At 36.0% G+C, this 12,961-nt stretch overlaps 2 protein-coding genes across 2 annotated transcripts; both read left to right on the top strand.

Annotated features, from left to right (window-relative positions):
- Window positions 1-4,086: 4,086 nt before the first annotated feature.
- Window positions 4,087-4,743, top strand: LOC126787243 (glucan endo-1,3-beta-glucosidase-like; the record flags this gene model as incomplete). Its single annotated transcript, XM_050513158.1, has 1 exon — window positions 4,087-4,743. A coding segment is annotated over one exon (657 nt), but the record flags the coding sequence as incomplete, so codon positions are not given.
- A 5,676-nt stretch (window positions 4,744-10,419) lies between these two features.
- LOC126787244 (L10-interacting MYB domain-containing protein-like) lies at window positions 10,420-12,961 on the top strand. Its single transcript, XM_050513160.1, has 3 exons — window positions 10,420-10,737; window positions 10,827-11,044; window positions 12,790-12,961. The coding sequence occupies exons 1-3, from the start codon at window positions 10,420-10,422 to the stop codon at window positions 12,959-12,961; spliced, it is 708 nt and encodes a 235-aa protein (XP_050369117.1).

The following is a 12,961-nucleotide window of genomic DNA, read 5'->3' on the forward strand; positions in this document are numbered from 1 at the left end:
CGCAAATGAAATCGAAGAAAACTATCCCTAACTCAATCAATTTCGATCTTTCTCAAGAACCCACCTATTCCAGGATCCAATTGTTTTCGTCTTCGAAGGCAAAGCATATGAGAGCAAGAAAATATATATAGAGAGAGAGAGAGAGAGAGAGAGAGAGAGAGAGAGAGTGGAGCCGAGTGAAAAGAAGAACAACCTAGTGTCGTGGAAAGTAGAGAAAAGAAGACACAACTCGTAGAAGAGAACAACTGTCACGACCCCAAAATTTCGAGTATGAAACTCAAATTTTGAAGTCGTGAAAAACACTAAAATAATCTCAATGAATCGAAATCATTTAAGTGTCACAGCGGATCATTTCTGAGTTCAAAATACAACTCAGTCAAACCGATTATTACAAACCAAAATTTATAATTCAACATTATAACAAATGGAAATTTATAATCCTCACAACATCCTCACAAAGAAATCAACACAAAGTCCTCACCACAAGATGGAAACAAATAACTTCAAGTCCTCTGATCGGTCCGTCGATTTCCGCTAATCCACACCTGCGGAGTTATCCCATACACCATCGAATAGGTGTACCAGGATTATAAACATAAATCCGGTAAGCTTTGTAGCTCGTAGGAGTAAAACAACAATATAACTCGCATATCAATATATATACGAAAATCCACAAATCAACAAATATAAATGCACTCATGACTCATTAGACGGCCCATCTGGTTGTCTAATAATGTGAAAATATAAGTACTCATGAGAATTGGGCAACCCCTCTGTTTACCCAAATGTATTTATAATACGGGTACTCATGAGCGCTGGTACCCTTCTGTTACCCCTCATGTAGTACGCCGCCAACATTGGACAACCAGTTGTCATCCAATATCAAAAATATATGGGTACTCATAAGCCGATAACCCACATGTTACCTCATATGCAGTACACCGGCAGACAGACTAGAGCTCTAACTGTATCGTAACTTTCGCCCGGCCAAAAGCTAGGTTCTGACATGCCAAACACGTCCGAAGACATAAACACGTCCGAAGACAAAAACTCGTCCAAAGACATAAAGCACGTCCGAAGACATAACTCGTTCGAAGACATAAAACACGTCCGAAGACATAAACGTTTTAACAAAACACAATGTTAAAACCACGTACAATAATCATCATATCATATTGTACAAATCAGATCACATGCTCGATATATAAATCTCATCATCAAATAAACATATTCACAATGAAATCATGTCAGTATATAATATAACAAACTATATATATATATATGTACCTATTTACCATTTATACAAATATATATTCCACTATATCATATACATTTCATATTTCATTCTTTAAAATTCTGCATAAATCTCGAACTACCGCAAGGGTAGATTCGTAATGTGAGATTTTACTCACCTTATAATCTCGAAAGTAAATTTTTTCCTTCAATTATCGATCACCTTGAAAAGAGAAGAAAAGAATTTAGAATCGTTACGTAAACCTTAAATGCCGAAACAATAATATTATGTTACTGTTCAACAATTTCTGGTTTTACGAAATCACTGTTCACGTATTACTGTACAAATACACATCAATTACGTATTCATGTACGAGTACATACTGTTTTACGTATTATGTACGTATGCATACTATTCAATCGTAAATACTGTTTCAGTAAATAATAATTACCGATTTACCCTTCCGAAATTACTTTTATATTCACTGAATGTAATTTACATTTACATTTACCGAACGTAAAAATTTATATTTACTGTACGTAAATTACTTTTTACATTCACCGTACGTAAAAAATAAATTTTACAAAAATACTGTTTCTAAAACACTATTCACGCGCCGTCGCACGTGACGGCGCGTGGGGTACACGCGCCACTTCCGGCGACCGCGCGTGGGGCCCACACGCCTACTCTGACACCGGAGCGTATCATGCCACCACCGCCCCAAAACCCTTCCTCTCCTCCTCTTCACGCCACCACAGTCTCAGACCGCCCCTAGGCTACCACACGCACCCACACGCGCCGCCTAAGGCGGCTGTGTTCCATCCTCCCCTCCGATCTCACTCCAAAACATACAAAAACCATCACAACAATCACAAAAATCATCCTAAGCATCAACCCCACCTCGATTTGATGGTGGCGAGCTCGCCTCGGGCACGGTGATGGCGGAGAGGCATGGCGGAGGAATTGCATAAACTTTGGCGACGTCGGGCGGCTTCATGGCGGCAAGGCAAGGGGCGACAAGCTCGAGGGTTGCTGCGGAGGTCCTCGTGATGCCATAGAGCTGGGCGGTGAGAGCCACGGCGGCCCAGGGAAGCAGATCGCCGGAGGCGATTTTTCTGAGGCGAGAGAGAGAGAATTCAGGGAGAGAGAAGAGAGGGAGGCGGAGAGAGAGAGGGGTTTCCAAAAATGGAAATCCTAATCTGAAAAATGTTTTTTTATACTCGTTTCTAAAATCGGAAACTAACTTCCAACGTTAATAACTTTCACGTCTGACGTCTGATTCGAATGCGTGATGCGTCTACGAACTCGTATCGACGAGCTCTACAACTTTCGTGAAAAAAGTTTTCGCAAACGAGCGACGAAATAAAAGTCGATACTCACGTCGCGGAAACGTAACGCTTTTCTAAATAAACGTTCTGATAACGTTTCCGTTTTCGATTTCCGACGGCGCAAAGAGACACAAACACGTTTAATGAATTTCACCAACTTATAAATTTAAAAAAAAATCTAATAATCGTTCTGAAAAAAATCGGGTTATTACAACAACGACGTCGCTGCGTGACACGGAGGCGACATGACAGAACATATGTCAACAGACCCAATGCAAATAAATTGGTTTGTTTGTGACGGCTGACATTACGTGCTTTCCTTTTAAATGGATTCTCAAATCTAAACATGAACAGTATTTCTTTGGCTTAATTTATGAATTATAAACTCTTCGGAAATTTAAGGTAGTTTTTACTCAATTGGCAACGTTTTGAAAAAACAAATTGAAGGCCTAAACCCTATCATTACCATATGAAAAATCATGGAAACCATTTCAAGCCGAGATTTATATTTTAACCGATTTTAGATCGAATAGGTACACAATACAACACATTAATCATTCTCACATGGACATTATTCTATCATTGGGTTGATAGATTTGTTACATTCGAGCATTGTAATCTAAACAATTAAAAGAACAACAAACACGCATCATTGGATATAGTATAAGCATTGTAAGACACTTGAAAGAAAAATGAACAACTTTCGCCAAATTTATTCATTGTAGACAACAAAGCAACCACATTATGTATACAATTAGTCTGTGTCTATTAGACAACTTTATCATCGGTTTCAAATTAGAGGTTTCACATACACTGCCTGATAAAAGCATGAGTTCATTCTCACAAAACCATGGAGAAAACATTGCAGCAACAATGGAACCCCTCTTTACATACATACAGAACAAAAGAATATATAAGCATGGAACAAAAGAGCGTGATACTCCTTGCAAGTAGATCAGATTTACATGTGATTATAGGAGAACTTTGCCTCTTATGCTCAAGGTTGACCCAAAAATAAAAAGAGCCACAAAAAATATAAGGCTGAGAAATATTTATCAATTATACACACAGAACCCACATTTGATTCAGACCCAGTCAAAATGAATATATATTCAGTTGTCCAGTACTTGAGAATTTGACAGTCATTGCGTGAGCATACAATTGTTTTCCTTAATAAGATTGATCAGAGTGTATATTAATTCAGATTAGAAACTTAAACCAAAATGAGTATTCCGCTCCTTAAATTATAGTCTGAATCTGGGATTCTACTCAACAATATAATGGCCACTACCTAACACCAAATCATTCGATCGGGTAAAATCTTTATACAGTGTATAGACCAAGTATGACCAATTTATAGATGCAGGTTTAGACTATAACCAAACATTTAACAGAACATACAAACTATAAGCGGAGGCAATACCATAAAAGTTATACACATAATAATCAGCTAAAGGAAGAAAGTAACGAGAAAAAAAGAATGCAACAAAAAGCAACAAACTATGGACATCATACTGTTAAATCAATCCTGATGCTGCAGAAGCAAAATATCTTCTTCCTGCCATACAGAACATTCAGAATGCGATTACAGCAACCAATCTACAAGGACAAATCAAAGTGTCAACAGCAATAGATACAACTCTTTTGGGAACTACCTTCCCTCCTTCAAATGGGGCATTCAGCGATCCTGCGAATTCATTCATTACCCCGATTATCACCTTTTTAGGCAACAATGGAGCACCACTTCTTGCCAATGTATACCCCTACTTTGCCTATATCGGTAACCCTATTGACATAAAACTAGAATATGCCTTGTTTACATCACCAGGGGTAGTGGTACAGGATGGTAGTAATGGGTACCAGAACATCTTTGATGCTTGGTTGGATGCTCTATACTCTGCTCTTGAAAAAGCAGGGGCACCCAACATGGCTATAGTTGTATCCGAGAGCGGTTGGCCATCTGAAGGTGGTGATGCTGCAACTACTGGTAATGCAGGAACATACTACAGCAAGTTGATCAATCATGTGAAGACCGGGACTCCGAAGAGGCCTAATGGAGCTATTGAAACTTATCTGTTTGCCATGTTTGATGAAAACCTCAAGGATGGTGCAGCAGTTGAGAAACATTTTGGTATCTTCTCCCCTAACAAGCAGCCTAAGTACCAACTCACCTTTGGTTAGTGCAGCCTCACAAACATGTTTCAGTTAAATAAGAGTGCTTTGCTCTCATGTATTCATGTGATACGAGTACAACACAATAAGGATACATAACTTCATAAGTTTCAGATGACAGTGAAGTTCCAGAATTCACTAGAGTGCTTTGCTTTGTTACAGAATTCTATGTAAATTACTAGAACATAATCCAGTTATTGCACCTCAATTAAGAAATTCAACAAGAAAATCCCAGGCTTATCTAACCATTCCAACTTCAAACAATCCATGGATAATTAGAGAATACGAAATGATGTCCAGGATAATTTTACATCATTTCTTGTCGACTTTATGCAAGACCAAGATAATGAAAATGTGGGGGACTGGGGGTTATGAACAGATTAAGGTTTCCCTCTAATAATATGAAAGCAGAACAGGTAAAAACCAACCGGGTACAATTAAAATTGCAATGACGGGTTAAAGTTTAAGAATGAAGCTTGTCCTTTCACAGCTAGCCTGACAAATAAAATCTCATCAAGTGATCGGTTCGATTACTCAAGATCAATATTAACCATGTAAGCATCATTAGTAATATAAAGCAAGAGGGTATCGTTTACAAACCAGAGATCCATCCAGGGTAAAGAATCACAAATATTTAACAACGAATTCATAAGAGTTTGATGATTTTGGGATATAGGATCGGTATCAAACAGAAAATAAAACATAAACTAATATATACATGTGATCAACCAACCAACACATAAGAAATCACCAAACAAATCACATAAGAACAAAGCCATCGAAATCTATTCTCAATCATGTTCATGTCGTAAGTATCATAGTTCATATTAAGTTCGATCAGGCATCAAGTTCCTATTTGGTTCCTAATATATGGATACTAGCGAGCTCAACTACTTGTCTTGTAACGACATCTAACATACCAATTTATCATGCAATTACGTATCACATAGAGAAATCAACATGTTTAAGCACCTATCCAATGTCAAACTTAAAATCATAATCGGTGGAAGAACAAAAGGAGAAAAAATTAATCAACTAATTGTATAAAAATCGTTTTTAACTTTGAATGATTAATATATACGACATCAACTACTTATCTTAATCACACATGCAATATAAGAACACACCGAAAATTAATCAAGAACATAAATAAACAGAAACTCATGGCATAAAATCTAAAATCATTGAATTAAAATCGAAAATCTTAATTCATCATGTCATTCAAAAGTTACAAATATCTCAGACAAGAATAAAAATAACTTTAACAAAACCTAAACATAAATCATTGAAGAACAAGAACATAAAAACCCGAAAACTAAACATGAAGATCATAGAGTTACACATTATAATTCTCCTCCCAAGGTTCCTTACAAAGGTATCACGAAATCTTCAAGAGTATGGTATCCTAGGCTCCCAAGCTTTGAACAGAAAATATGATGAAGGGTGGTGAATTCGGATTCTATGGCTCTTGGTGGATGAAAGTGTTTGGGAAGAGCTTTGGCTATATTTGTGTGCAAGGTTGATGATGTTCTTCTATGGAAATGAGGTGCTATATATAGAGGAAGAAACCCAAGGGAGGCTGGCCACAAAGTTGAAACCAAATTGGTTGAGGTTTCCTAGATTTTCTCAATTCGGCAGATTTGACCTTTTATGCCTTGTTCTTGCCATAACTTTCTCTAGAAAATAGATATTGAGCTGATTCCAATGGCAATTGAAAATAGACTCCCATAGTGTTTCATCCATATATCATGCATTTTCTGAGTCATTGTGAGCTGTCCAGGGGAGCCCGTCAAAATCAAATGACCTGCAAAGCCAGAATTCTGACTTCTATAAGGATTTCAATGCATATCTTCTTTCTTTTACATAAATTTCTTTCTTTGAATTAGGGAGCCAGTAAGAATCTTAATTGTTGCAGCCATGTTTGATTTTTCTTACTTCTTCTCATTAATTTGCTGCATGCCTTCTTTGACTTTCTTACCTCTTCTCATTAATTTGTTGCATGTCTTCTTTGACATTCTTCGGTGCAGGAATTTATGGTGATTATGATATAGATTTGTGCTCTATATGTAGAAGAAACAAGGTCCCAAGTTTCCTTCATAGCCCTTGGATCAAAATCAAATCAATGGCTGAGATGATTCTGCCGAGCTCACTGGACCTCCGAGTAATGACTCAGTCATATCTCCTTGTAGGAATAAGATATTGATTTGATTCCAAATCCTACAGAAACTAGACTCACACAACTTTATATCTATATATGGTACGTCTTCTAATTCGATCGAAGCTGTCCAGGGGAGCCCGTCGAAGTTGGACTACGAATCTTGACAGCATTTTGATTCTTGCATGGATTGGGCTTTTAAGTGCATATCTTCTTCTCTTTCCTTGTGGAACTAGGATTGCTTTCCTTCTCCAACATGGATTTGTATTTCCTAATAAGAATAAGTACGTTAGAAACAAAAAAATAGGAAATGATTAATCCTACTCGAACAATGAAATATATCTCAACAAAGATTCTTAACACTTAGCACGAATTTCATCATTAATTCACTCATAATTGATATAAGCTCTACCTATACACTTATTCATACAAAATAAACTAAAACATATTAAATAAGAGGTAACAAAGAGTAAGAATAAGGTATAAACGCATTAAGAACGTCACACTTTGTGCTCCTATCATCAAGCCTCCACAAGAAAAAGGAAGTTCGGTCTCTTCTCCTTTAATTCATCTCTCATGTATTCTTTGATGCTTTTATTCAAGATTATGTGTAACTAAATTCCTTGATAGTTAGGGACTTATCAAAGCTCTAGATATGTCTTTGATTTCAAACTCCAATTGATTTATATAATTTTAGATGAGAATTTTTTCACTGATTGTTCAATGATAATTCTATTGCATGTCTCATTGGGTCGATACTTTGATGCATGTTTTAGGGTTTTATTATCTTGAATATGTATATGACCGACATATCGTTGCATATTCTGTGAGAGATAACAAGTTCTTTGTAAGTATTTGTGTGAAGTGATTCCTTAGTAATCTAAGGCTGTGTTTGGTAATGCTTTTCACATCAGTGATTATAAGTGAAGCTGCAATCTTGTGTTTGGTAACTTATCATCTCCGGCTTGAAGAAGCCATGGCTTTTTCCATAAAAAAGGAGAAGTAGGTTCTCCCTTCCTTCTAAAAGCCAGAAGCTCAAGCATTACTGTAGGGGAGGTTACTGTAGTTTAATGAAACTTTCGTAATCCCGATGGGTACCCTCATCTCTTTCAACAAATTACGTTGAATTGCCACAGAAACCCTTCAAGTCTCTCTCACCCAAGCGCCGCTCTCACTTGTTCGTCAATCCCTCTATCTCTCTTTCTCACTGAACATCTCAGCCCCCTCCCTTTTGTTCATCAAGCAATATCGATCTAACATCAAGAATCCAAGAATCAGCAACTAAGCAACATATATTTGATTTTGGGTAAGTCTATTAACAATTTCAGTTTCAAATTTCTCTAATTTTGTTGTTAATATGGTTTCAAATATATTCTGGGTGGCTCCAATTTGGTTTATGATTTGTTTCAGATCATGGTTCAAATCTCATACCTGGTTGTGTTTGATTAATCTGAAACCCGAGCGGGTCATCGCTTACTTGTCCCTCTAAAGTCAGTCAGAGACACCCCAAGCCTCTTATTCTTGAAGGTTAGTTTCCGGTTTATTCAATTTCAATTTCTCTGTTTGATTTTTGTGGTCTGTGGCGATGCTCATCCTTTCGATGATTGTCAAATTAGGATCTGAGCTTAGTGTTTTGCATGAGATTGAATTGATTTTATATTTCTAGATTTGATTGGGTGTTTGACCTTCTGCAGTTTCTGGGTTTGCATTTATGACTGAATTTGTTTATGTTAATGTTATGGATTGTGTCGAAAATTGCATGGCTGATTCTGATTTTTTGTCTTGATGATTTGCCACTGTCAGAAGTGATAAATGGTGTCAAGGAACGACTGTTTTATACTAATAGCTTTGAAATGATGTTCCTGTTTGTTTGTACTCTACAATGAAATAATGAATTTACGTACAGAGTAGGAATTAGAAGAATAAGTTTCAATTATACTAAAACACCAATGTGGTCTGCTTAAAAAGAAACTAAATATGGACTTTACAAGATTTCAGGAAGGGACTATGAATTGAAAGACAGTAAGCTAGAACAATATAACCACACTCGCAGTTGTTCTAGCAACTAGAGCCTCTTTAAATCATCCATTTGCTATGTTAATATCATTTTGACTACCACCCTTACTTTAATTAACATACTTGTAATCAGAAGTCTTAGAATTGGTTTCTAGTGACAAATCATGTTACAAATGCAAGAGAGGAAATCTATTATGCACCAGAGTCTAGGACTAAATATGTAAAGTGGTTCAGTGAAAAATTGGTTTCAGCAAACCAGAACAAAAACACTGCACATGTATGTTTTAGCAAGACAAAAGTCACAAAACGTTATTCCTAAATCATGTACTTCAATAAAACTCACAGAATTGGTATCAAGACCACGCATAGAAGCTCTGTCTTCATTTCCTTGACTTGAACCCGGAGTCATATACACAACCCTAAGCTTGCACTCCTCTATTGTCCTTCCATTATCCTTGGTGAACTGGATGGAATATTAAACAGTGCACAGTGTCATTAGTAGTTCAGGTAGAGCACGGTAATAAGATATGACGCTAGTATTATATTCAATATGCCTAGCTACAACTACTTTGTACCTTTGATACCAACAAGCATTTATAATGTTTACTGGGGGTAGTAAAAATTTACTAAAGTTTACTACCTCTAGTAAACTTCTACTGGGGGTATTAAACTTGAAAAACAGTATTTCTAAAGGCCATAACACACCTTAAAACGGAGAAAAATCAACTTAGATGCAAAAAAATAAAGTTTACTGGGGTTAGTAAAATTTTTACTAAAGTTTACTAGAAGTAGTAAACTTCTACTGGGGTATTAAACTTGAAAAACAGTATTTCTAAAGGCCATAACACACCTTAAAACGGATAAAAATCAACTTAGATGCAAAAAAATAAAGTTTACTGGGGTTAGTAAAATTTTTACTAAAGTTTACTACCTCTAGTAAACTTCTACTAGGGGTATTAAACTTGAAAAACAGTATTTCTAAAGGCCATAACACACCTTAAAACGGAGAAAAATCAACTTAGATGCAAAAAAATAAAGTTTACTGGGGGTAGTAAAATTTTTACTAAAGTTTACTACCTCTAGTAAACTTCTACTGGGAGTATTAAACTTGAAAAACAGTATTTCTAAAGGCCATAACACACCTTAAAACGGAGAAAAATCAACTTAGATGCAAAAAAATAAAGTTTACTGGGGGTAGTAATCAGCTCCATGGTCCACTGAATCTGCCGAATGCCCATATGCTAACATTCACATTGCAGCTGTTGCCTTTTGTAGAGATGATAATCCCAGACGTCCCGCATAATCCCTTTTTTGTAGAGATGATAATCGCATTGTAGTGTGTATCAGTTACTAACTTACCTTTTAACTCAAATACAGTAGTAGATTAAACACCAACTTTCATTAGTGATGTTGAGTAATATTTTGGTTTATAGGCTAGGAGTTCATTTATCTGGTGTATGGTTCAAGTAAAGTTAAATACTTGATTGTGTGTTTTCGTTACTTATATGTGCTAGATGGCAAATTCCAAAGAACAAGCGTGTAGGAATGAGTCCTTAGTAGAAGTTTTTGTTGACATATGTATCAAGGAAGTGCATAGAAATTCGAAGCCACAATCTCATTTTACTTCAAATGGATGGAATACTATAATCACTTCCTTTGTTGAACAAACTGGAAAAGATTATACCAAAAAACAGCTGAAAAATAAGTGGGATGCCCTAAAAGGTGAGTGGATACTATGGAAAGATCTGAAGAATAAATATACCGGTCTTGGGTGGGATCCCAAACTCAACACTGTTGTTGCGACCGAAGAGCGCTGGAGTCAAATAATTGGGGTATGTGAATTTGTATTTTTATATTGATAATTTATGTCTAATGGACTGTTTTGTCAAACATCTTATGATAAATGTAATTTTTTATGCAGAAAACCAAGGAATTTGCAAGGTTCAAGAAAAAAGGAATATCACCCGAGTTTGAAACCAAATTGGATATATTGTTTTCCGATATTACAGCTACTGGAAAGCATGCATGGGCACCATCTTCTTCAATCCCTATCCCTAATAGTTCGGAGGAATGTGACAATGTTAACTACGTTGAAGGTAGTGGTGACTCTGATGAGAGAGATGCATCTAATTACACTCGGTCCTCTAAGAATAAAAGAAATGAGAGAGCTTTGAAAGATAAATAAAAAGTACCAAAAAAGGTTGGAGGTGCTGCACAGTTGGCCAAAGAAATTGGCAGAATGTGTTCTGCAATTGAAAGTAGAAGTACAACATCTTCAATAGTCAGTAATGGGCGCACTAGTATTACTGAAGTGATGAAGGATGTCACCTCATTGCCTGGAGCTGAGCAGGGAACCAGATTGTGGTTCTTTGCCACTCGATTGTTTTTAAGTGCAGAGAAGAGAGAGATGTACTACACTATGGAAGATCCTAACATGAAATTAGGGTGGTTGCAATTTGAGATGAATGAAAAATAGGCTTAGGTTATTCATGAATTATTTTTAATTTCGTGTTTTTATATCCTACCTTAAGTTTTAGCCAAGACTATGAGACTATTTTTTATCTTTTCTTTTTTCATCATGTCATACTCTTTCTATATTCTTAGATTTGAAGTTATATGAAGAATATGTGTCTCTATTATATTGTTGGTTGTGCCTTTATATGATTTACATATTTAGCCATTGAAATCTGCAGGTCTAAATTATGAACAATCCAGGTGATGATGATGAAGTTGAGGAGGAGATATTCATGCGAGCTATACAACTTAATGCTCTGCTGATTCAACATTATTATGATAAGTATATCCATAAAACTCCTTGCATGACATCTTCTCAAACGGGTTATAAGTGGATAATGGAAGTTTTAGGAGGCAATGAAATTCGGTGTTCTAATGCATTTAGAATGCAGAACCACGTATTTTATCGTTCATGCACTGATTTGAAAATTATAAACAAGGAGTTGTTAGGTTCAAATAGAACTAGTCATATGGAGATCGTGGCAATGTTATTGTATTTGTTAGGACAAGGATGTGGACTTAGGTCCGTAGGAGAATGATTTCAACATTCCAATGAAACCGTTTGTAGATATATTGGAAAAGCCTTAGATCTTGTGTGTGAGCTAAGTAATAAAATAATTAAACCGGACGATCTTGATTTCATTGGCGTTGCACCAGAGATAATGAGGGATATAAGATACATGCCGCATTTTAAGGTATTTTTCATGTTTACTTGATTGTTTTTTAGTATATAGTTATTTATGGTGTGACAAATAACAATATTATTCACAGGATTGTATTGGGGCTATTGATGGAGTGCATATTCCCGCTTCAATAAGTGACGAAGAAAAAGCACCATTCATTAATAGAAAAGGAATACCAACACAAAATGTCATGGCGGTATGCAATTTCGATATGCAATTTATCTTTGTATGTGCTGGTTGGAAAGGGTCTGCTCATGATATAAGAGTGATGCAATCAGTTCTTCGAAATCCTGAAATGAATTTTCCTCATCCTCCACCAGGTAATATATTAAATTTAGTTAATCTTTGTTGGATATTCATGGTTAAAATGTCATTTTAATAAATTTTATTATATAATAATTTTATAGGTAAATATTATGTTGTGGATTCGGGATACCCTACGATGTGTGGATATTTGAGACCTTATAAAGGACCAAGACAACACTTCCAATAATATCGTAGGCAAGAACCAAGAAATAAAAGAGAATTATTTAACAAAACACACTCTTCACTTAGAGATGTTATAGAACGCACATTTGGAGTTTGGAAAAAAAAGTGGAAGATTTTAAAAGACATGCAAGGATATTCATTCGAGAAGCAAGTCAAAATTGTCATTGCTACTATGACACTTGATAATTATATTAGAAGATATGCGCATCGTGATAGACATTTTGTTCGAGGTGAAGAAAGTGAAAATGGTGAAGGAGCTATGGAAGAAGAAGAAGATGATGTAGAAGAACAAAACCATCATGGTGCACAAGAAATGGAGACATTAAGAAACAACATTGCTCAAAGTTTGATGGTTGCACGTTTAGAATGA

The sequence above is a fragment of the Argentina anserina genome, chromosome 3, assembly GCF_933775445.1.
Source record: "Argentina anserina chromosome 3, drPotAnse1.1, whole genome shotgun sequence".
Taxonomy (NCBI): Eukaryota; Viridiplantae; Streptophyta; class Magnoliopsida; order Rosales; family Rosaceae; genus Argentina; species Argentina anserina.